Source organism: Podarcis gaigeae (assembly GCF_964106915.1).
Source record: "Podarcis gaigeae genome assembly, chromosome: 11".
Taxonomy (NCBI): Eukaryota; Metazoa; Chordata; class Lepidosauria; order Squamata; family Lacertidae; genus Podarcis; species Podarcis gaigeae.
The window spans coordinates 42,248,338-42,272,672 of NC_139687.1; the positions used below are offsets into that span (position 1 = coordinate 42,248,338).

Below are 24,335 nucleotides of genomic sequence, written 5' to 3' on the forward strand. Positions count from 1 at the left end.
CAGAGAACTCTTGCCCCTTCACAAGTCCATCTCCTTTGCCCAGGACTACTGTATATTCCGTCGTATTAGGCAACTGGGTGTATTAGATGACACCCCCAAATTGGCAGCTGCAATTTGGGGGGGTCGTCTAATATGCCCAGTCACCTAATACACTGGGCAGCTCCGCGCCGGGAGAAAGCTGCCCGGTGCAGAGCAGAGCCTGCCCACTGCTGCTTCCGCGGTGGGCAGCAGACTCCTCGCCGGGTGGCTTTCTCCTGGCACGGAGCCCGCCCACCTTATACCCGGCGTATAAGGCGACCCCCGACTTTTTAACCTCTTTTCCAGGGTTAAAAAGTCACCTTATATGCCGGAATCTACGGTATTTGTATTCTACCATCTTGTAGGAACTAGGATGGGTTCAGTGGTCAAGTATGGTTCAGAAAATGGGCTGTACAAGTATAACAACATAGCTTGACTTACCAGAGATACTGAAAAGGTTCCTCAAGACTTGCAGAGAAGCTGTGCCTCTTCCTTGAATCTGAAAGCCTGAGCTACAATAATCACCTTCCTTTTCCCTGGTGTCCAGAAAAAGACAAAATCTGGAAAGCAATCTGAAGATGAATGGCTAACATATATTGCCCTCCTCCCTTGAAGCTCACGGGGAAGTAACAGGAATAGTTTACAAAAACATTAAATATTCTCTAAGATGTCACACAGGATTTACGTGTCTTTAGTGCAACTAGCCATTATGCCCATGTCACAGAAGTACAAAAGTGATGGCCTGGAACCATTTTAATTTATTTGGTAACAAAAAGGAGCATCCATAGAAATTTGTCACATCCACACCATACTCTGAATAGTCATGGCTTCTCTCAAAGAATCTTGGGAACTAAGAGATCTATGAAGGGCAAATGACAGCTCCCATGTTTCTTTGGGGGAAGCCATGACTGTTGAGGTGGCATAAAAATGACTTAAATTTATGGTGTGGGTAGAACCTCTAATGTTGCTTTACTGAGCCAATTTCCCACTCTGCCACAAAAAAATCTAGCAATGACTAGTCTATGTCCTAATGCTATACTGTATTATCTTGCTTCACAATAGAGCTGCAAAGTCAACAACTGCACAGACACTAGCAATGACAAGAATTGGAAATAGGCAAACCCTGTGGGAGTTATCAGGCAAAAGTGAGATTAATATGAAAAACTGGCATTTTTCTATTACCATTGGTTGCCTGAACTAGTCACAGTATACTCACATTCTGTTCATGAAATGGAGTGTTTCATGATGTCCTTGAAATATTGAACTCCACTCCTATTCATTTCACTCCAGTCTCACTTGTTACTCAGGGCTGAAACATATGCTCTCCCGTCACTTGCAACTTCATAACAAAGCCATCTAGAATTTAGCAGACTATTGAATGCTTTAATTGGCATTTTTTTCCAGTAGCTCAGAGTAGGATGGTACATTAAATGACAAGTCTCACACCAATATTTACAAATTTGATCTTGTTCATGTATCTTGTATCAATGCTTTGTATATGAACAATTTATGCAGCATTTTAATATATACCATGTTTGTTAATAATTACGATGTTTGTCCTCACAGTAAATCTGTAGTGTACATCACTATTGTTTCCATTGACAGATGGAGACTGGGGTCTTAAGCCACTGACACACTAGTCAGGCATTCATTAATTGTGTGAGCAGAGACTGTCCGTGCCAGTTCCACATCTGACTTTCACACAATTTAAAAGGGGCTTGTAAGCCTCTTAGGCTGAATGCCCTCCCCCGGATCAGGAATTCAGACTGCACAGTTTAACAGGCTTACAATCCCCATTCAGACCTTCCTACGTTGAGCAGTTGGGGCAGGTCCAACCTGTCTAGATGCCAAAAGAAGCACTTCCATCATATTGGAATACCGACAAAGGGCTGCCATGTAGAAAGGGCATGTAGATCTCCTGGCTAGGGTGTAGGTGGATAAAAAGGTTTTTTGGTTTCCCTAGAATCCAGGTCATCACCACAGCTGATTGCATGCCATGTGCTTAACCTCTAAAAGTGGCTGGTGTGGTCAGCTTTGGTAGTTGTGATCACCTGATTTGGAAATGCGATGGAACAAATTCCAAGTCCCTTCCTTTGCTCATCATTTCAGCATCTGTTTGGACAACTAACAGCAATTGTGGGGGATTATAATCTATGAAGTTTATTTGTGATACTGTCTCATTTCACCCACTCAACATCTACTTGCACCTTGCTGCTGTATTAGGAACACCTACCGCCAACAGTATGCTAGGCAATCTGCAAAATACAAAAAATGATACAGAACTTGGCTTGGCGCTCATATTATCTTCATCAGAAGTGTGAGAACCTGTGGTGCTGAAGATGCTGGTGACCTCTGGCCACATTGTTGGGGGGGTGTAGAGAGTTAGATTCTAGCAACATACAGAAGGCTAGAAGTTCCAAAATCCTGCTCTACATGCTGTAATTGGTATGCATGGGCCCTCTATTTCTACAAAGGGTTTGGCTGGGGGGGGGGGGCTAGAAATAGAAAAAGAGCTGCATAATGGATGGAGAAATAGCTATCATACTTCTCATTTTGACTAGATCTTTCGAAGCTTTTTCTCTCTGTTGTCCTTTTTCTTTCTGGAAAGCCTAATATGCTTTCACATTCAGCAATATGCCCTAAAGATATTAAACTGGTGGTTTAGCAACCAATAATGCCAAATAGCTGCAAATAGACAAGTAAGCTGAATGAAGTTGGATTGCTGTCATGATTCCTCTACCTACAGGAAAGGTTGAAACCACAACTTGGCTAGTTTTCAAATTCTTTGGCTAAAAAGCATTTTTTGCCAAACCTGACAAGTCTTCCCATATGAGAAGAAACATGAGATTCAAACAGCCAATGTGAAACGGGAGTGGAATGCATTGTTTTTTCATTTACCTATATGCAAACCAAGTAACATAAGACTCCACAGTAAGGTGGATTGAAACAATGGAATATTTGTACTATGTACGTTTTGGTATCTATCCAAATAAGGTACCATATCAGTCACTTGAATAGGATTTTTGCCTAAGGAACTTTGTCCTTAATGCTTTTACTTTTCTTTTTACTTGGTTGTATACAACCCATGGTATTTTAAAGTCTTACCCAGAAGAGACCCACTGAAACTTAAGCTTTTTGACTTCAATAGATCTATGCTGAGTATGACTTTGTGGGATACAGCCCCATGTTTATTATTGTTTCCTTTGAAGGAAATTCCATTTAACTTTTCAATTACATGCTTTGATTCCCTCCCTCTGCCTATTCAGCTATGCTCCGATGCTTACCAGGTAGGTATGAAATATTAGGGCTAAAATCATTATAGGGTTTTAAAAAGGTGCTCTAGTATTCTAGAACACGCTGAGGATTGTGAGCATTTTTAAAAATATGTTTTCGATCCTATGGTGTCAAAGCTTCCCAGTTGACTTTCTCCCCACATTCTGATGGCCACAGAGGTTTGGGATGCAGAGAGATCGCCACCCCCTCCATCTCTGATCACTCTTTCTTTGGGTAGAGGGTGTGGGGGAGAAATATAGTGCCTCCATATGAATTACACTACTTTGTTTTTGCTAATGAACAGTGGACCATGGAAAGCCATCAAATGCCTGATGCCAATTTAAAATAGGACGGAGAACTTCATGTCCTAAATAATGGTCACAGCTAAACAGAGTCTGCAACACTCTCCTTGATTCAGGCAGCAGCAGCAGCATCATGCTTCTTTCAGTGCATCATAGAACTGTAGAATTGGAAAAGACGAGGGTTATCTAGTCCAACTCCCTGCAATGCCCAACGTGGGACTCAAACCCCTGACCCTGAGATTAAGAGTCTCATGCTCCATTAAATTACTCTGAACAGGGCTTTGAGAACAGTTTAACTGCATCCAGTGCCACATAACAGTGTCCTGTTACAAAAACTGGTTGGCCTTTTGTTCCTTCTGCATTTTGGCCTAAGAACTCTCTTGTAGGGACCGAGTTTTTCAAATATAGGTTGAACTCAGTTTTCTCCTTCAACTCTGGCTGATCGTGAACTTCATCATCTCCACAATCTCTAGAATCCACTTTTGGAGCTGGAATTGGTGGATTCCTGAAATCATGCCCCAGAGAGGTTGACTGTGTGAGAGTTACTATAGCTTCATGTTCTTCACTGCACAAAATCTCATGGTTGGCCATCAAGAAGTCTGAGGTAACATCAGTCTGGTTCAACCAGGTTTCAAGGGTCACCGAGTGTAATTCATCATGATCCTTTCCACAAGGATCTACCCTCAAAACACTGAGTGTCTCATTCTCAGAGGGTGAGTTTCTCAACATTGTCTTCTCCTGGGAGGGGAAAAAGAGAAAGAAAAAGGATGTAAAGTTAAGTAATTAAGTTCCTCTTCGGTCTTTACCAAAAGAAAAAAATGATTAAGTTTCCAAAATTTGCAGAAACTTTGAAAGTGTAATTTCCTCCAATGAGTCCTTCCCTTTTGGAATCTTGCAAACGAACTACAAGTAAGCCTGCAGATGAGCAACTGTCCATCTGTTACACTCATAATCTCACATTCTTTGAATGATCCTCAAAGTAATATGAGTGCAGCCTGCTTGCTAATAATCAATACCATGGACACAAAAAGGAAAAGTCTCATTAACAAGTCTGTTCTGTCCTCCTTCATTCTAAGGAGAGGATGATGCCAGGTGGCATTTTCCATCCACTTGAGTTCTCAACCTCACTATAATATGCCCTAGTCCAGCCTGACTAACCTTTTTTGGCCCTAGAATCACCTCTCTCAAGGAAAGGCTGGAAGCAAAATTCAATTTTGTTTACATTTTAATGAGAAGCTACCCAGTTCACATTTGTCCTTAGGAATTCACACTTGTCCAAATTTTGCAATGCAGTTTTCTAGTCAAGTAATGTGTACAAAAATGCATAAAAATGCACACATTGTTGAAGATAATATGCAAAAATGCATTATATTGGGGAAATTGCTTACCAAAATGTGCATATTATTCAGAACTGCTTACAGCAATGAGTTTATCAGGGGAAATTCACAATGAAATGTTGACTGATCTTAATAAGGTTTTTTATTTTTATTTTAATTGCAATTTTCTCTAAAGAAATGTAGAGAACTGAATCTAAGATTGGAAAAATTTACCCATCCCTTTATGAGGGCCACAGTCCAGCAAGTAAGCATGATCAATGCATGTGCATGAGCCCACCCCACTCCATTTGCTAGGGGGCTGGGGTTGCTGGAAATTCTGCCTTTTACTTTGCACAGAATGGTCTCCCTAAAAGCCTGGAATTAAATAACACTCTTCTGTAGAGAGTGATCTCTAACGATCATGCAGTAACTCCAGATCAGATCGAAAGACTACCTGTGGCTTTGCCAGCTGAATCAGGCTCACAGGTTAGCCACTCTAGCAATAGACCAGTCAGAAAGAGAGAAATGATAACCATACTTTTATGAAAGTTTAAAGCACTTCACATACACTGTCCTAGTAATCCTTGCAACCACCCTGTAACTTAAGCATTATCCTCAGTATTGCAGGAAAAGGAACAAAGAGGAGACCCCTGGAAGAAGTAGCCCCCTCTCTTCCCTCTACCACTGGCCACAGCTCTACTTTCCACTCTTCAAGCAAAAAGGACAAGTGTCTGTTGCTTGCCTTTGCAAGTCATGAGCTGGCAACAGCTGCTACTAGGAGCTGCTGTTGCCTAATGGAGAGGGCGGGCAAGTAATAGTTTGGTGGAGGGGAAGGGCAGGAGCAAACACAAGCATGAAAGGGAGGCCAGAGCAAAGCGAAGTCTTGTGCATGCCCACAAGGGAAGTCAGGTTGCAGGGCAGTGTAATGATCAGGGACAGCCCTGGCCACCACACACATCTATTAGATATTATTTTTCTTCTATTTTCAAACAAATTATCACACCGGATCAGCAAAAATTATTCATTACCTGAAATCCACTGGGAAAACCTGGTAGTACTGGATGTGGGATTTCAGGCCAGCAAATCTTTTTCAACCTGCCAAAACAAAATTTATCCATCTAATACAGGTATCTATTGACACCTATTAACAAGAAAAACCAATTAAACTAAGTTAAAATCAAGCCCTTTTTCCTCCATCCGTCATAATAAGTTTTTAATTTACCGTATTTTTCGCCCTATAGGACGCACTTTTTCTCCTCCAAAAATGAAGGGGAAATGTGTGTGCGTCCTATGGGGCGAATGCAGGCTTTCGCTGAAGCCTGGGGAGCGAGAGGCGTAGGTGCGCACCGACCTCTCGCTCTCCAGGCTTCAGGAAGCTGTCCGCAAGCCTTGCGCGCCTGGGGGAAATTCCCGCGGGCGCACAAGGCTTGCAGGCAGCAGCCTGCAGCGCGAAGCACGGGGCGCCCTCCGGAGGACGCCCCGTGCTTCGCACAGGTGTCCGCAAGCCTTGCGCACCCCGCGGGCTCGCAAGGCTTGCGGGCAGCAGCCTGTTCTGTGGGTGGGGTCAGGGGAAGCTGGGGGGGGAATAAATTTTTTTTATTCATTTCCCCCCCCCAAAAAAAAAAAAAAAACGAGGTGCGTCCTATGGGCCGGTGCACCCTATAGGATGAAAAATACGGTATGTAACGTGCCATAATTCAGTAATAAGATTTCTCAGCTCAGGGAGTGGCTCTGCCTTTCCTTTGTAGTGGTTTGTTTATCAGACACATATTTAACAAGCAAGAAACTTTTTTAAAAAACTATGCTTCCATTTACTACAATGCCTCATTTTCTTCCATATAAAAAGACTTATGCAAACATTTACTCACGTGCGTCTTTTCAGAGCCCACAATAACCCAACAGTTGTTAAGCATAGCATGAAAAATCCAACAATGACAAACAGAAGAATAATATCTGTCTCACCTAGGAAGGGAAAGAGGAAGGGCAAAATGACTTCAAAATACAAACATCCAAGAATTTTAGGTTATCTCAAAAGTAAGTGCCAATGAGTTCAGTGGGACTTACTCCCGTTTACTGAACTATACTATATTTTAACACTTAAAAAGGGAAGAAGGGGCTACAGTCTTGTAGAGAGGTCCCCAGTAAGAAAAAGAAAGAAAGAAATTCCATCAAAGGATGTGTGGTGCATCTTATTGTTGCACTTTTGACATATATAATGAACCACATAGATGGCTGCTGTGGAATGCAACTACATGGGTGCCACACAGCGGGGTGGGGGGAGGCTGTTTGTGTGTAGCAGCTTCCTGTCATGATACTGCATATCCTCCTCAGAGAGCCTTCAGCACAGTGCCCCGTCCATACAGTTGTGACCTGATTTAGTACTGCTAAGCTAGGAGCAACGCAGCAGGGCATGTGTATTTCAAGGAGGTAATAACCTCAGCACTAGAGGAGTGGCCTGTAAGAATATTCTTACATGTATAACGGAAAAAAGTGAGATTACGTACAACCACAAGTTGGAAGTGCACCCTTTCTATGAGTTTATGTCAACTGTACATTCTTTCAATCAACAGAATTAAGGTTTCCTGGATTTCACTTTGTGCTGTAACAGTGTTGGAGGAATAGGCTACCCTTTCTGAGGCCCAGTTCAACACACATTAAAAAGCGACCCATGAATAGAAAATTATTTGCACTGAGTAACTTACTAAGTTTATGGGTGATGAAATCTAGCTTTGTTCCATTGGTTCCTCCAGCCACAGTGCTTGCCATAACATGAGCTGTGTACTTGGTGTTAGCTTGCAAGGATTTAAGGTGGTATTCTAGCACATCAGCACTCACTGTTTCTCCTAACAAGACACAAATTTAGGGTTAAATGTTCATCTGGTCTAGTATATATGAAATTCCTTCAAGCCTGAAGGATCTTCAAGAGCTATACAAAAGGAAACAGATTTTTTTTTACTACCAAGAGTTATGAGATGCTGCTGCTCGGCAAAATGGACAGCACGACGCATGTGACAAAATGTAAAATGATATTTTATTAGACAGAGAGAGTGGAATCTGCAACAAAATACTGCAGTGCATTCATGCCCCCTAAGAGGAGTGATGCAGACAGAAACAGCTTCGTGTTGCAATTCAGGCTTCTTGAGGTTTGTGTTTCAGGAGTTGAGAAGTAATCACAAACACTCTTTTTCTTCCCCCACTGGAAATATGGGGCTAGAGGGCTGGCAGCCCCAAGCCTGAGCATTTTATAGTCATATAGCACACACAGTAGTGGGTGTAGCCAAACATTCTTCAGCAAAGGTTTTCAAACTATGTCACAGTAAGCCAGAAAAAAAAAATGAATTCCCCACATGTAAAAACAAACTTGTTGACAAAACTAAGTTTGGCACCAAGTTTGAGAAGAGACAAACCAAAGGAAACAAAGAGCCATTTAAAAGGCAGGAAAAGAATTAAGTGGTTGGCTCCTGTTCCAAGCACTGACAAAACAACATTAACCCTGCATGATATGTTTGGAAGGTCCAGGGATGGGTGTGAGCCAGCAGGTAGCATTCTGCCTCCACACCAAATCACATATGCCCTTTTCCCTGGCAGTTGTACCAAGGCAAATGTGTTGGATTACAAACAGAAAGCTTCCAATTTTTTCAGTTGTTCTTTTCCTTAACAGCAATCCATGCCAACATATGGAGACCACCTGAGACTAAAGAACAGCACTACAGTCAAACACTGCTAAGAAGTGGCATTATGACAGCCTTCTAACTTTCTGCCTCTTATGTGTATACGTACCCAATTCTTTTCCACCATCAGCTTTGTAAAATATAGTGTAATTAATAATATCACCACGTCTGTCTGCTTTTTTAATTTCCTCCCACGTTATGGCAGCTTCACTTTTATCAAAATATTTCACCACAGCAGCAGGACCTCGGATCGGGCCTAAATGATGTAGGAAAATACGGCCAACAAAACTTTAATAAAAGAAATGATGTCGTGAATGATGTTCGGTGTTGCAAAATGCATAGCAATGTAGAAAAACAAGTTTCTAAATAACTAATGCAATTTTACATATTTAACAGAACAGTCCTATTGGAGGTAGTCGTAGGAAGGGAGAACCCAGAGCAGAGGAACTACCAGATTCAAAGCTGACTTATTCAGATAGGATTAAGGGAGACTGATATTTGCCACAGAGGCAGTCATTTATACGTACTTCCTTCTTGAAAGTAGGTTCTGGTCGAACTCGGCGCTTTTACTTCACCTTTATGTAAGGCATACACTGAAATGTTGTAACATATATAGGGATTGAAGGTTCCTGGGGGGGAGGGGAAACAAGATGCACAGAATGTTACTGCTCTTTCAAGATGTGCAGCAAGACTTTTAGTTACACAGAACAGAACAGAACAGAACAGAACATAAAACAGAAAATAACATTCACTCACCCAGCAGCAACAGAAAAGCCACATGCCAGAATCAGGACTTTACAAACTTAGGACCTTTCCTTTATGACGTATTTTCCTTGCTATATTGAAAAGCAGTATAGACTAAGAAACCTGCAAGCCCCAATTTTTATGTAGGATAAAACCAATATAAATGCAGCAATAGCTATTTTTAGACTTCTTCTTTCTGAAAAACGACTCCTGGAACAGCTGATAACCAGACTTTTTATGCCAATACAGAAATGGAACTAGACTGTTTTGAGGAGTTTACATTAAAACAAAACACCACCACTAGATGGGATATAAACAACTGAAGTAAATAAATGTGTTTCCAACTTGTGGAGTTTTTCTCTAATAGATATTATGTATTGCTTGCAGCCAAACAAATAAGGCTGCAGAGTAGTATAAAGACCTTCATGTGACAGAAATCCACTCCCTTCTGTCTGTCCCTATCAGAATTGTTCAAATTTTCAAAACCAATAATCTGAAATAGCTCAAGCAATTTCAGCATGGGCTATTCTAGAGGACTTTAGCAGTGAAGAACAGCATTGCATCCATGTGCTTACCACAATAGAGATATTTGCTAACATGCAACCAAATGCAAAAGTACATATATGCAAAAGTACATAAAAAACTGGAAACTGTCTCACCATAATGCTGTATTGTTTTAACACTCAACTGGGAGCCGCCCAGAGTGGCTGGGGAAACTCAGCCAGATGGGTCGGGTATAAATACTAAATTATTATTATTATTATTATTATTATTATTATTATTATTATTATTAACATCTTTAGATAGAAAAAATGGGGAGTGAAGATACAGAAATAAATACATTGGGTTTAAAAGACAGTCTCCATAACCCTTACCTTTTGGAAATGTCCAGTTTGTGACATTTGTTATGTATTCCCAAGATCTGTTGTATGGATCTGTCTCCAATTCATTATACCATTCTATAATGTATTCATTTATTTCTAACTCTGAAGTTTCCCATTCCAAAAACAAGTGCTCCTTTAAAGCAGAAGTATTCAAGCTAAGAATCCTTTGGAGATCTAAGAGAATGATTGCTGCCATTAGCAGGAATGTTGACTTAAGCAATTCAACTGAATATTATTGTGATTAATAAAATATTTGAGAACAGAAGACAGAAAGAAGCAGAAGGGTATGTAGCAATAGCAATCCTTCCTAAGAAAAGTATATTCTACATTTTATCAATACTGTATAGGATGCAAAAATACATACACAATGAATAAGCAGTGAGACTGCATAGCAATATCCTTGCAGACAGGGATTCAAGTGCAAAGAGACGTGTTGGATTAGAAGTCCCATTTCTTAATTCTACCTGCACTAAAGTAATACTACTTACTCAGTATCAGATAAGTCTTAATATTTAGGAGGCTATTTAAGACATTTTTGTTTTAGATGTATGCTCCATAACTAAGTATTTGCTGTTTTGCTCTTTTTGCAAGCAAATGCTACAACCATGTAATTGTATTTTAAAGAAGATCTGAAAGGGGATACACATTTACAAACACAATGACACATATCAACACCCGAACCACAGTGACCTATTACTACATTTTTTTAAAATCACACATTTTGATCACATAAACTCACTCATGCTTTCTTCATGTATTGATGGAATTTTCAAAACAGCCTCAGGAGAATCTCCAGCTATATTATGAGCAACAACACTGATCAAATAGGCTTCTCCTGTCAATTCGAAATTACTGGAATTATTTTTAGCGTTGACAGTTTTTTCAAAAGGAGAATTGGTTTTTGCAAAATACTTTATTCTGTAGCTATCTATTCTTCCAGAAGATGGGAATTCTTCATGTTTCTGTTAAAAAACAAAGCAAAATAGGACAGCACAGCAATTGAAGAAGATAAGACTCTTAAGACTTGTGTGCATTTACCTGAGAAAGCAGCGCTGAACACAATGGGACTTCTGAGCAAACATGTATAGGATCACATACATTGCATAAAAACTAAAATGCAAGTCACACATACACCGAAAAGGACAGAGATGGGATCCTCTCTTCCCCTCTATACATATACACATATACTTCTCATGGAATCAGAAAGCTCTGAAATATGCCAACCAGTTTTGAAAAGTTGGTTATCCAATAAGTTTGCAATACACACTTGAGTTTACATGTCCTGTAAAGGATTGCACTGTTAAATCTGGTCTTGAAATTTATTTCCATTTTTTGCTTGCAGGAAGTTTACAGCAAGTGCTTTTACACTGTACCTTGCGGTCTTGATTCACTTAATACCAGCGACAGGTCAGCAAATCATTACAAATTTATTTACTGTTCTTATTTCCATTACTCTCAGGAAGCAAGGGCAAGCTGCTGTTTCTCAGCTTAATGAGCTCCAATCCAATCATTGCATATCTACTTCATCAGATTGGCATGAATTTTGCAATAATGCACTAGCAGGTTGCTTTCAATATCAAGGGAATAAATAAATGGTATGCCTATATATGCCACAATACCTACTACTCTGCATAAAAAAAAAAACTTTCCACCAATTCTGTGCTACTTTGTGCGCCATACTAACACTCCAGTTTTTTGTTTTTCCTTATTTTACTGTTTATATTTTAATGTATTTTATTTATTTCTACCGTGCAACACCCTAGAAACTTATTCTCAAGGGGAGCTCAGACATTTCCAGGATAAATACATAAACATTTCCTGTATGTACCCTCCAGGCAAGTTTACAACCCAGTGGCAATTGTCTGGCTTATAGGAAATGGCACTTCCGTGTAGGACTTTAACACACATCAGTGGCATAGCTGTCAACCGTCCCTTATTTGGCAGTAAACTCCCTTATCCCAGTGCCGTGTCCCACTGCTGTCCCTTAATGATGATGTCCCTTAAATTTCCCGGGTTTCAAAGGAAGCAGCTCCTCTCCCTCCCTCCCTGCCGGCCAGGGAGGAGGGAGGCTCCAACTGTGTTGCTTGGCTGCCCGGCCCGCCCCCCTCCAGCCTCCTCTCACCAGCCTCGGCCCCCGGGAGCCCCTCCCCGCCAAGACTGAGGAGCCTTGAGAGGAGAGTGAGGGCAACCATGGAGAAAGCAATTCAGAGAGAGGAGGCGGAGGTGCGGGCAGGTGTTCTAAGGGCTAACCACAGAGGGGGAAAGCGGAGGAAGGACCGCAAGCGCTTCTCCCATAGATTTGTAGTGGTAGACTAGCATAGATGGTCTGATCTGTGGGTTTACTTCGGGCACTATTTCCCCCCCCCTCTTCCTCCCGCCCCACCTGATGGAACTGAGAGCTGCAGATGGAGCACGAGAGAAAAAATACAGAACTGCAGCAGCATCTCTGTAGCTTGGACTTCATTTTGCACAAAAGTGATTGCTGCTTGTAGTTATTTAATTGCAGTGTTTCATCAGCTGGTGTCTTGAGCAGCAATCTCTGGAAACGAAGGGCTAAAAACCGGCGCTGCTCTCCCAAATTATCTGGTCCCTTTTAACTTCGTATTTCAGCTGGTTGACTAAAATCCCTTATTTTGGCTGCTGGTCCCTTATTTTCAAGGCTGCTGGTCCCTTATTTTCAAATCTGTAAGTTGACAGCTATGATCAGTGGCAATGTGTGCTATTGTGGATTTTTGTCTGCAGTCACTGTAATTGTGCAAATTATTTCATTTAATACATCTATATATTACCTTTCCAATTCATTGTTAAAGGTGTTTCACAGAAAAATAGAAACTTTACAAAAGGCATCAACAGGAGGGAAGGCACGAGATAGTAAAATCTTTTCCCAGAGCCTAAAGGAGAGCTATGTAGGTGCCAGACAAACTGCCCTTGGGAGGATGCTCCATGGTCAGGGCACCACAATCCAAGCAGTAGAATCGCAGGTTTGTCCTCCAGTAGCCACCTTTCCCAACTCCAAAGCTGGGGACACTTGGAGCAGCGCAATGGCCTCACACAGATGTACTGCTTTGTACAATCTGGGGCCACACACAATCTCTGCAGAGTTGCAATACCACTATAACATGTGTGCACTCTCATAAACTACTAGCAAGTAGCAGGGTGTATAAGACCAACTGATTTTGAGTCCACACCACCATCCTGCCACCTGCTTCTGCTTTTGGCAATTTTTCTCCCAAACATTTATGCAACCATTGGGGGGGGGGGGGACAACACCACCAGCCAGGATTCTTAAGTCTTCGGTATGATATTGCAAGCTACACTGAAGAATCTCATGAACCAAAGCATGGACCATATTTTTTCCAACGCCTGATTTTAAAAAGTTCATACACACACATACATTTCCCATACCCGTCTCTCCTGAATAGTATCCTGGTAAACTAATATAGACACCACCTTAGATAATCCACCTTTATTCATGAAAAGAAATAATTCCTTCACAGAATTCAGCAAAACAGTTTTTTTCTCAGAGAGATGTTTACTGTTAAAAACAAAGCAACACAGGGAAAGTCTATTCAGAAATCAGAGTAATCAAAATGACAGAAGTGTTTGCCAGTGTAATGGCATGTATATGCACATGAAAAATACCAATTAACATAGTATATAGGCTACTGGGTTGTATCAGAAATAATGTCAGTCAAACCTGACAGCACATTCACCATTCAAATACTAAACCAAAAAACCCTCAGAATCTCAAAGTGTCAAATTTTTTTTACCTTCCACAAAAGGTGCACAGTTCTTCTTCCAGTGGGCTGATGCGATTCAAGTACTCGCCACAAGTCTACTTTCAAGGGAGCTATGAAAATTAATACATCATAATTAAAAATATAGAAATAAAAGGCATGAACAAACTACTCCTATAGCCCACCAAGATAGCCACTTCTATGCTGCTAAAAAGCTAGTTAGTATCATATTCTCATCCTGCAGCAAGTGGATATTCAAGAATAGCACAAGAGTAGAACACATAACAACTAGTTCTTTGTTGTTATCCAAAACTGGGGAGGCTGTCTATGAACAACTCCCCTAGCAACTGGATGCTGGAACACCATGACAAACTGGCAACACTAAACACATACACTTTCCTTCTAGACCAGTGGTTCCCAAACGTGTGTGTTTTTTGCCATGCCCCACCTAAGCATCTCTAAAATCCTGCCCCCCCATGACATATAGTTCTTATTATTCAAAAAGTGAACTCCTATTCATGTGGAGGAAACCTAAAAGTCTATTCATTTGCCCCCCTTAAAAATGGTTAGAGCACAGCTCTAACCATATTCAAGAGTAAATGACTGGAAACAGCAGCAATATCCAATACTAATACTGAATTATTATTATTATTATTATTATTATTATTATTACCTCACCTATCTGACTGGGTTCCCCCAGCCACCCTGGGCAGCTCCCAACAGAATACCAACAACAATGAATGATATAACCAATATAACAGCGTGAGATAGCCCAGCCTGACAGATACCCCTTCACTGCATATCCTATTTAACATATACAGTACAGTATAAACATTCACTGTGGATTCCCTAGAGATGGAATTAGTCTTGGATATATAACAACAACAACAACAACAACAACAACAACAACAAACTGAATTAACATAAACTGATTTTTTTTAAGATCTGTAAATATAAAACTTAACAACAGCCTCAAACTGTATCAGCATTTTGCTTACCTTGTTCTTCTGTTGTTCCCATTTTTTTGGTACTCCACTCACTCCAAAACTTCGAGTCATTATGAGCACACCGAATGTCAACAGTATAGGTTGTACAATCCCACAGATTAGTGAGTTCAATTGTTGCACTGTCTTCTTCCATGAAGTAATCTTTCTAGAAATTGGGCAGAATAAGTTTTCCGTCAAATAACACAGCAAAAATCATAGGTGGCAAAATATAAATACCGTGGTCTCTCTTGCTATCACTTGCATCCGTATTCTTACATTCCTCACCCCCCACCCCAAGTGTGGCTCAGATGGTAAATTCTGCATGCCCAAAATTGGCATGCATTCTTGGCTCCTTCAATAAAATAACTGCTTACCAAAAGACAGCGCGCGTGCGCACACACACACTTATGGCAAGTTCATGGAGAATGGAGAATGTGGAAATGGAAAAGGTTCAGAAAAGTGTGGCTCAGATGGAAAATTCTGCTTGCCAAAAACTGGCATGCATTCTTGGCTAAAATAACTGTTTACCAAAAGACAGCACACGTGTATGTGTGTGTGTGTAGGGAAAAGTTCAGAAAAGGGCAACTAAACTGATTAAGCGAATGGGGAAACTCTCTTTTGAGGAAAAGTTAAAGCATTTGGCACTTTATAACTTAGAGAAAAGGCAAGTAAGAAGAGACGTGATGAAAGAGCATGAAATAATGCTAGGAGGAGCAGACTGAGAAGATGAGGCCAACATGGGCTACATGCCTGTAGTCATATGAGCTGGAAAAATTGCTACTCACTTACAATTCAACTTACCATGCCATTTTCCTTTATGGATTCATATCGAATTTGGCACCTCGTATTGTTCTCGGCACTTCGAGGCATATACCGAGGTTTAATCCAATGAACTCTTAGCATTTGCTTCACCCCTGGAACTGTTTCTATTTCGGTTATCTGAGGAGGATCAGGCTTCACTGGAATTGAGAAAGAAAGCTCTCATACTTTCAATGCTAATGATTTTACAACCAATCCTACTGGCAGCAGCAAGAGAGAGTCTGATGGAATGGAGAGTGGGGTAGGCTGCACACTTGAACCCCATTGCAGAATTTATATTTCATTTTTAAGCACAGCTATAAAAAGATAATTAAATTACTTCTGTTCGGTGGAGGGGGACTGATGAACCGGATCAATGTGATGCAACACCACTGCCACACTTGGAATTAAACCCAGTTGGGTTGGAGGTAGAGGCAGATTGTTGTTGTTGTTGTTACAGTAAACCCTCTGGATACAGATTTAATTCATTCTAGGGGTCCATGCTCACCCCAAAAAATCCATAACCAGAGGCGCTGCTTCTGCACATGCTGACAGCGCAATAGAGCGCTTCTGCGCATGTGGCGAAACCCGGAAAAATACTCCTGGGTTTGCTGCTTTCGCAATCCGAAGATTATATATCCAGAGAGGTACATAACCCGAGGGTCCACTGTATTTCAATTTATAAACCACCTTTATCTTCCAAGGATCTCAGGTGGTGTACACAGTTCTCCTCCTCTCCATTTCATCCTCACAACAATCCTTTGAGGTAGGTTAGTCTAAGAGATGGTGACTGGCCCCAGGTCACTCAGTGAGCTTCATGGCTGAATGGGGATCCAAATCTTGCTCTCCCAGCTCCTAGTCCAACACATAAACCATTAAGCTACACTGGCTTTCAGATGGCGATAGCAAGAGCTGGCAGGTATGACGGACAGGACCTTCTTAAAGGTGCAACTGTTATTATGGAACTTCCCTCTCCGAGATATACAAGCAGCTTGCCCTTTGGTATTATTTAGGCAGGCAACGTTTTCACTGAACGTTTTCATGTATATTGCTTGCGGAGAGGTTCAACAGGCAGCCTTATAGCTGATTAGCTGTAATAAATTGAAATAAATAAAATGAAGCAGGGGGATTGGAAATGTTTTTACCTTTGCTATTAAGATTACGGTGTTCTCTATTTGTTGTGGTTTTAAGCAGTTTTAAAAGTTGTAAGCACTGAACTGTGGCTAATATAGGCAACACCTTATGCATGTGGGGTTTATGTTGTGGGCCTCTGCATCCGTCAGCAGAATGCACATAAATGGAGAGTCCTAGTGGCTTGCAAGGAGACTCTCTTCTGGCTCTGGGGAGGGTCTACTTGCGAGCCAGGAGGACTCTCCAGAGTGCTCCCCACTGCTGCGCTCCTGGCACCATGTGTGTGTGCGGTCACACAAAGATAGAGCACACACAAATGGCGCATTGCTTGTACATCTAATACAAATATTGCCTCTCTGGGGTCTGAGGCAAAGGTCGTGTCAGGGAACTGCCATCGGAGGGACAGGTGGTGGAGAGGCTCCAGGAGAATAGGAGAGACTCTACAGCAGAAGAAGGAACCAGTAGGGGGAGAGCAGGAGTTCCAGCGGAAGGGGAGTCGGGGGAGAGGCTCTGGGATACTTCTAGTGAGAATAGTGAAGAGGTAACAAGACCCCCGTTAGGAACTCCCACCCTTCGCCGGAAACTGTCACGCAGAGAGTCACGAAGGCGCATGTCCGTCAAACAGCTTTTATGTTGGAGTAAGTTCCGTAGACGCCCACTGTCAGATTCTACCAGCGACTGACGGAGTCATGCTTTCGGGGCTCCGTTAGTGCCTAGGTTTGGGTGACCAGCCAAACCCCAGAGGGATCAAGCTTTTACGCACAAGCAGCTCATTATCCCATCACAGGTCGACACCTGTTGAATGGGCTCGGCACCTTGACTGCAGGAGGCAATGTACTCTGAAGGAGGCAGCAGGGCTCCAGTATCCTGTCAGAGGCCTGGCATCTCTTCCCAAAATTGGGAAGCTTCTTCCCAGCTCAGGGACGGAGGCACAATGTTCATGCGCATGACGTTGCCTTGCCCCAATCACATTTGGAAGCTGGCGCCTCTGGCCCTAAATGTTATCCTACGAAAATGTTCACTGCATGCCACTGGAATTCTTTTATCTCTGCAGTAGCAAAAAATGTATTGCACAAGAGCCGCTTACTCAAACACAGTCTATGTTTCTCATATTTTAAATTGTTTATAAACTTACAAATTTTTGTAGAAATTATGCAAACAGGCTCTGAGGTTGCTTCCCCCAAGCTATTTCTTGCTGTCACCCGGACACGATATTCCCGAGCAGAAATTGGTTGATTGAATATTGTACATGAATCATTTTCGGTTGAGCAGCTTTGTATTTCATCGCCTACTAATGTTGAAGCCTTTTTCATTGAGCAGTTTTCTTCCTCATTCAGTTCTAACATTCTGTTTGTGAAAAATGCAGGCAGAGGGAAGAAGAAGGAAATTAGTAAATATTTTTGGTGGAAGAAGTGGTTAAGAAGCTCACAATTAGAATCAAATCCAGGACTGAAATATGTTGAGCACAATTTAGAAAAGAACAATAAAAGGTGAATTATGCTTTTAATAATGACAACCAAAAGTTGAGAACATTCAAGTGCCACAGATTTCAACAGAAGAAATTTAAAGCATGTGTTTCTCCCTCCCACAGAAATTAATAGGATAAAAATGTGATGCAGCCAACCTAGATGCAATATGAGATTCTTGATTAAGATTTTACATGGGTATTTTTATTTTTAAAGATCTTTGTATGTATTGGTAACCACACACAGCTGCTTTGAAGATTAAAAAAATGGCAGCCATTTGTACTATGCCACACCACACTCACGGCAACCACTTCATGACTGATGGCCACAACACATTTTCAGAATTCCAGGTGTGCCCATGGACCCCAAAATCTTGGCAACTCCATGTATCATTGAAAGATGACCAGCTGAATGAACCCTGGAGGTTTGTGGTTGAAGCCATGGAGCAGCACTGCCCAAGCAGATATAGAGACAGAGTTGGCCTCTGAGTTTGCCACCGTGTTTGCATCTCGCTGGCTACCCTGCTTGTGATGAATAGCTATTTAAGATTACTGGGGTAATCCAAAAGCAGTTGAACTAAACATTTGCTTAAAGGGAGGAAATGCAATTATCTAACACACATGCCACACGCTTTGCACAACATTAGCAGCCAGCCACTTAGCACCTACTGTTTAGTGAGAGTATAGACTGTTTCAGTGTTCCTCTCATATGTCCATGTGCAAGTAAGAGTTGAGCCACTTTTGTAATAAAAGATGCAGAAAATAATTTCAGGAGGCCGTGGAGGAACTGCAACCAAGAAAGGCAAAACAATAGATTTCTCAGGCATTTGAATGACCGGCTTCGTTTGGTAAAAAGACTTTAAACTACTTGGAATCAGTAAAATCTTACAATTTTACTTTTAAAATATTACACCCACCAGGATCCCATTCTACGTAAATATTGTCACAGTTTTTCAAGTATTGTTAAACTGCTTAAATCAACCATTTTCAGTTCAAGACTTTTAAGCTTACTTACACCCTGATCTAACTTCAGAGTGAGCCAGGTGCTGCTTTTTAACCGGAGAATCAACAAAACATTTAACGTGAGCTCTTCCATAAGTGAAATTATGAATAAATAGTCCAGAGACAGAATCATTGATAATTTGGTAGTTTTCTTCTGCAATCACAACATCATTCAGTGTCCAGATGATATGACTTGCATTTTTATAAGGAAAAAGTTTTTTGCCCAGTCTACAAAAAACTTTCAAGGTAGAACCACTTTCAATTAAAGGGGATGAAGGAAAGATGTGAGCCACAGCATCTCCATCTATTTTTAAAGAAAAATCACTTAGATCAGTTATGCTAAAGCAACACACAAAGCAACACAGCAGTGATAGAAAAATGAACAAAGAAGACAGTATTCATGTATATACAGTTCTACCTCGTCCCTTTAAGAGACTCAACTATTCAGTACTACCCCTCATGCTCAGGATACCCATACTTTAATTCCCCATGTAGTTTTTCATAATAGGACATATTGGACTTTTCGCCATCATACAAAGACTTAGGAGCCAGTTTAGACTTCACACATTTGCCAAACTTCTTTGTGTCATCCAGGGCCAAACGAGACACAGCATAAACAAGTAATATCAGTGTGTGTTTGCTTTTTGAATAGCAGATACGGTTTGGGACAGTAGCGCACATGATAAGTGGGTTTTCCTCCCCCACGGTGGTATTAACAATTGACCATCACCACCTTATTTGGGATTTAGTCCAGTTAATTTAGAAGCTTTAAACTGTTTATACAGTCAAACCTCGGCTCCCGAACACCTCCGTTTCAGAACATTTCGGTTCCTGAACGCTGAAAACCTGGAAGTAAATGCTCCGGTTTTCAGAAGCCGGGTGTCCAATGCGGCTTCTGCTGAGTGCAAGAAGCTCCTGCAACCAATAGGAAGCCGCACCTTGGTTGTCGAATATTTCGGAAACCAAACAGGCTTCTGGAACAGATTACGTTTGACAACCGAGGTTTGACTGTATATGGATCACTCGCCTTCATTCAAGAAAGCAGCAGGTTTCCTTACTGCCCATCCTAACTAAATGCTTAATTGGAATTTTCTTCTAAGCTAGTTTGCACACCAACAATAAGTACAGAAAAGGTTCAACTTACCCATTAAACATAAGCTGCAATGCATGGTTAAGATCCCAAGCATAGTATATAAGATTTTATTTAGAATCATTGTGCGTAGGCAGGAAACACTGTAACAAAATTAAGATTTTTTTTCTCCAACAAAGTCAGTAATGCTGCTGTATTATATAGTATATATTTCTATCTGGTGAGCATACCATTACAGTTAATAATGAAAATAAAATTGTTTTACATATCTTCCCTCAGCTAAATTTCCAAAGGAACCAGAAAACATCATTCTACTACTACTTCACACATTTCAGAGTTGAATCCTCAAAATAGGTTCCAGATCTGAACTTTGGACTCTTTGCTTTTGACAATTTTATTGCAATAGCACAAAGTTTTTGAAATGGGATTCCTATTTTTTGAGGGCAAACAATTTAGAAAAACCTGCAAACCACAAAGCAGTATTGCCACCATTGGAGTTATGTAGCATTTTGGGCTCCCCCTGCCCACAGTGTCCATGGGTAGTTTTTCAAGAGTACTGCATGTACATATAGCAATTATAAAAAACTGACAAGTGCTCATCAGATGCTCTCCTGTCCTCAAGAATATGCGCTTATTCTTCTACACACTCCTGAAAATAGATCTAACTCATTATCAGCAGCACTGGCTTTCACAGTCCCTGGGATCTTAGCAGTTATAATGGTTGTCCCCTCACCTGTTGCTATTTAGCTGCCACATCCCATTGGACCCTCCTGCCTATGTTAGACAATGTTAGTAGGATCTACTATGAAACTTGTAGTTCTTGAGAAAGAATGCCACATAGTACGACACACTTCTTTCTGACTCTCAAACTACAAGCCCACATAGTTCCACTTTGCAGATAACATTATGGTTTAAAATAGGCACTGTGGGTTGGACTAGATGACCCTTGGATCCCTTCCAACTTTACAACTCTAAGATTTAATAAAAGGTCCTTACAACATGATGCAATTTAGTCCCATATGATTAAGCAATTATAAATAAATGAGTCCCCCCACCCTAAGAATAATGCACTCAGATAAACTGGTTTGTGCAGATCTTTTTGGGTAAGATACTTTGGTCATAATAACAGGATACATTCAGCTAAATCCTACCTAGGGCAGACTCTTTGAAATTAATGTTTGGATTTTTAATTCATTTCAGTGAGTCTACTCTGAGTAGGACTAGCATCCAAGGCAACCTGTGTGAGAGATTGGGGGCGGGGGAGGGAGATATATATGTAAATTTACAAAGCAGGAGGACAAATGAGGGCTGACAGCAAATGTAAAAAAGGATGGGACAGCTGCATATTCCTGCATTGCAGAGGTTTGGACTAGATGATCCTCAACAGGGTCCCTTCCAACTCTACAATACTATAATTCTAGGGTTGGAGCTATAACTCTCTCTCCCACAGTGGGTTTGGCACTACTATTATAGACAGATCCTACCTGTTGAAGGCTTTGTTTTAAAGGGACCAGAAATCATGTTCTACCTGAGCTATACATATATCACGTTTCTGTAGGGATACTTCGCATTTGTTGAAGGATGGAAGCCACCTTGAGTAAACCTTTTGAGAAAGAATGCAGGGTATCAATGATAAAAAAGAAACAAAAATTGGGTCAAGCTAGACATGACATTAATTGTGTGAACATGATTAACTTAAAATCTTCATTTTGTTATGTTTCCCCTAGGATTTTGCCCTATAGGCAAGTCTTACGTTTCCCCAAACCTGTCTATGCGCCATTGATCTTAAATTGTTTAAGATGCTGTACTTAAAAGGATGGAAAGTACTCTATTAATTGACAGCTTCTTTTTCTAGTGTAATGTTAATAAACTGACAGTGCAATGTCAAGCATGTCTACTCAGAAGTAAGCCCCACTGTGTTCAACTGGACTTGCTCCCAAGTAAGCAGGCGTTAGATTGCAGCCTCTCCTGTTGCTTCTCCTGTATTCTCAAAATGTGAAATCCTTGCGTCTAATAGAAAATATCTACTGACAGAGCTGAGCAAAGCTGAGCATATGGAGTACAGCCAAAGTAACAGGGGACCGCGGGTAGAAAAGGCAAGGCAAAAACGGCAGGCAAGGCAAAACGGCAATGTGTGTGTGCCACTGACTCCGCCAAAGCTTAGGCTTCCTGATAATTATGCAATGATCTCTTTTAAGAATAAAGGATACCCCGAATCTGGTAACAAAACACGCCACCGAACATCAGGGCCGTCTCTGGTTGCAGAATCCTCTGTGATGGATGTTTTGTCCAGGGCTCGGGAGGGGCAGAGGGACCATGAAATTAAGGAATGGGGGCTTCAGATTCCACGGGGAGACATAAGCAAGTGGGAAACTTTGCCTTCACCCTGTTTCTTCCAAGAATCACGCCTCCCCTTCCTCGCTGCTTAGCCAACCAGCCCCTCGCCAGCCTCGGTTTCCCCACCAGTGCCTGTACTGAAGAGCTGATACTGATGAGAAGCAACTCTCTCTCTTCCCCACCCCACTTCACCCCTTTCACTTTCTTTCTCCTTCTCCCCAGCGTGTCTCTCTCTCCCTCTCTTTTTCACCCTTTCGGACTTGCCTACATTACAGCGGATTGTGGTGGTGGAAGGTGTCCTTTAGCTGCTGTTGTGGTTAAAAAAATCAGGAGTCAGAAATGCTTCAGCTATTGCAAACTTCTACAGAACTACCAGTAGAACTTGACTTACTATCTACTTACTCCTGCTAGAAGCCAAATTTCAGTGCAGAACAGACTGACCACACACTATACCAGACTGTCCACACACTATACCTTTGAAGCACATTCAAATCACATTTCTCTCTCTCTCATATACATATGGCAACTTTGTTTTGTTAAGGGTTGCAGGGAACTGGGGTAAACTACAGTGCCCTAAATTCTAAGAGGAGGAGTATGCACTTCAAATGTACTTTAAAAGCATTGCACATGGAGCTGAGAGACATTTAAGGATGAACAACATGCACAGGTGGCCCTGAATAAAGCCCTTTAAAGTCTCACCTGTCCAAAAGACCTTAAAGAGAATTTACGTCCTCGGTTTGAGGGTTCAGGAACCCAGCGCTTGCAAACTGCAGCCGACAGCAGCATTCAAGCCGCTTTGGAGTTAGTTACCAGAAATGCGAAGTTGCGAAACTCGACGTCGTTCTCTACCCGACGGATCTTTCGAGTACTCGAATAAACGCCTCGATTCTAGCTATTAAAAACAACAATACAAAAAACAAAAGGAAAAAACCCCACTGAGTTTGGACACTGTGTGAAAAACAGCTTTAAAAAATAATAATAATCCTGGGAAGCAAGGAAGGCGGGCAGGGTGGGTGAGAAGCGTATACAGATGACGGGGGAATGAAAAGTAAAATGCGGTGCTCGAAGCCAAATGACTGTCGAGGGAATAGCTGAGTAAGAAACTGCCTTTGCGCAAGAAAGACGAAGGAAAGGAAACCGGGGAAAGAAAGGGAAGCGAGAGGAGCGGCTTTTCGGTTGAAACTGCCAGGAAGCAAAGCGGGGAGGGCGGGAAGTGCCAAGCGAACCAGGGAAAGGAGGCCGCTTAGCGAGGCGGAGAGAAAGGAGCGTGGAGTGAGAGAAAACCTCGGGGTTCAGCCCACAACTGCCTCGCTGGTTCCTGGGGCTCCTCCGTACCTCCTCAAGCGAGAGCAGCCTCTCTCCCGGCCGACGGGACCTCGCCTTACCCGGTTCTCCGGACCCGCGTTTTCCCTGGCGCCGCCCATCATGTTCCTGTTCCGCTAAACTATTTGGGAGAACCCGTGAAGGGATTCCCAGTTTGAACCCGGCGGTTACGGGCAGGGCTGGGCACGAGGCCAAGGCTAAGAGTATATTCCGACTAAAAGTGAAGCCACTTAAGGGAGAGGCGAGAGGGAGGGATAC

The 24,335-nt window shown here is 41.7% G+C and overlaps 1 protein-coding gene across 17 annotated transcripts; it reads right to left on the bottom strand.

Annotated features, from left to right (window-relative positions):
- Nucleotides 1-1,380: 1,380 nt before the first annotated feature.
- On the bottom strand, nucleotides 1,381-24,335 carry LOC310827440 (interleukin-31 receptor subunit alpha-like). 17 transcript variants are annotated; one of them, XM_083703493.1, is made up of 19 exons: nucleotides 24,090-24,334; nucleotides 23,454-23,646; nucleotides 21,902-22,020; nucleotides 21,473-21,654; nucleotides 20,472-20,560; nucleotides 19,341-19,631; nucleotides 18,995-19,112; nucleotides 17,996-18,207; nucleotides 15,733-15,890; nucleotides 14,944-15,097; nucleotides 13,979-14,058; nucleotides 10,948-11,170; nucleotides 10,200-10,382; nucleotides 9,108-9,209; nucleotides 8,690-8,836; nucleotides 7,612-7,752; nucleotides 6,778-6,871; nucleotides 5,938-6,004; nucleotides 1,381-4,331 (listed from the first exon to the last, which is right to left on the bottom strand). In XM_083703493.1, exons 5-19 carry the CDS (start codon nucleotides 20,539-20,541, stop codon nucleotides 3,858-3,860), a joined length of 2,514 nt encoding a protein of 837 aa, XP_083559619.1. In that variant the 5' UTR covers nucleotides 20,542-20,560; nucleotides 21,473-21,654; nucleotides 21,902-22,020; nucleotides 23,454-23,646; nucleotides 24,090-24,334; the 3' UTR covers nucleotides 1,381-3,857. The 17 variants fall into 17 exon arrangements, with proteins under 17 accessions (XP_083559619.1, XP_083559620.1, XP_083559616.1 ...); XM_083703494.1 differs by having other exon boundaries at nucleotides 21,946-22,020; nucleotides 24,056-24,334; XM_083703490.1 differs by lacking the exon at nucleotides 21,473-21,654 and having other exon boundaries at nucleotides 21,946-22,020; nucleotides 24,090-24,335.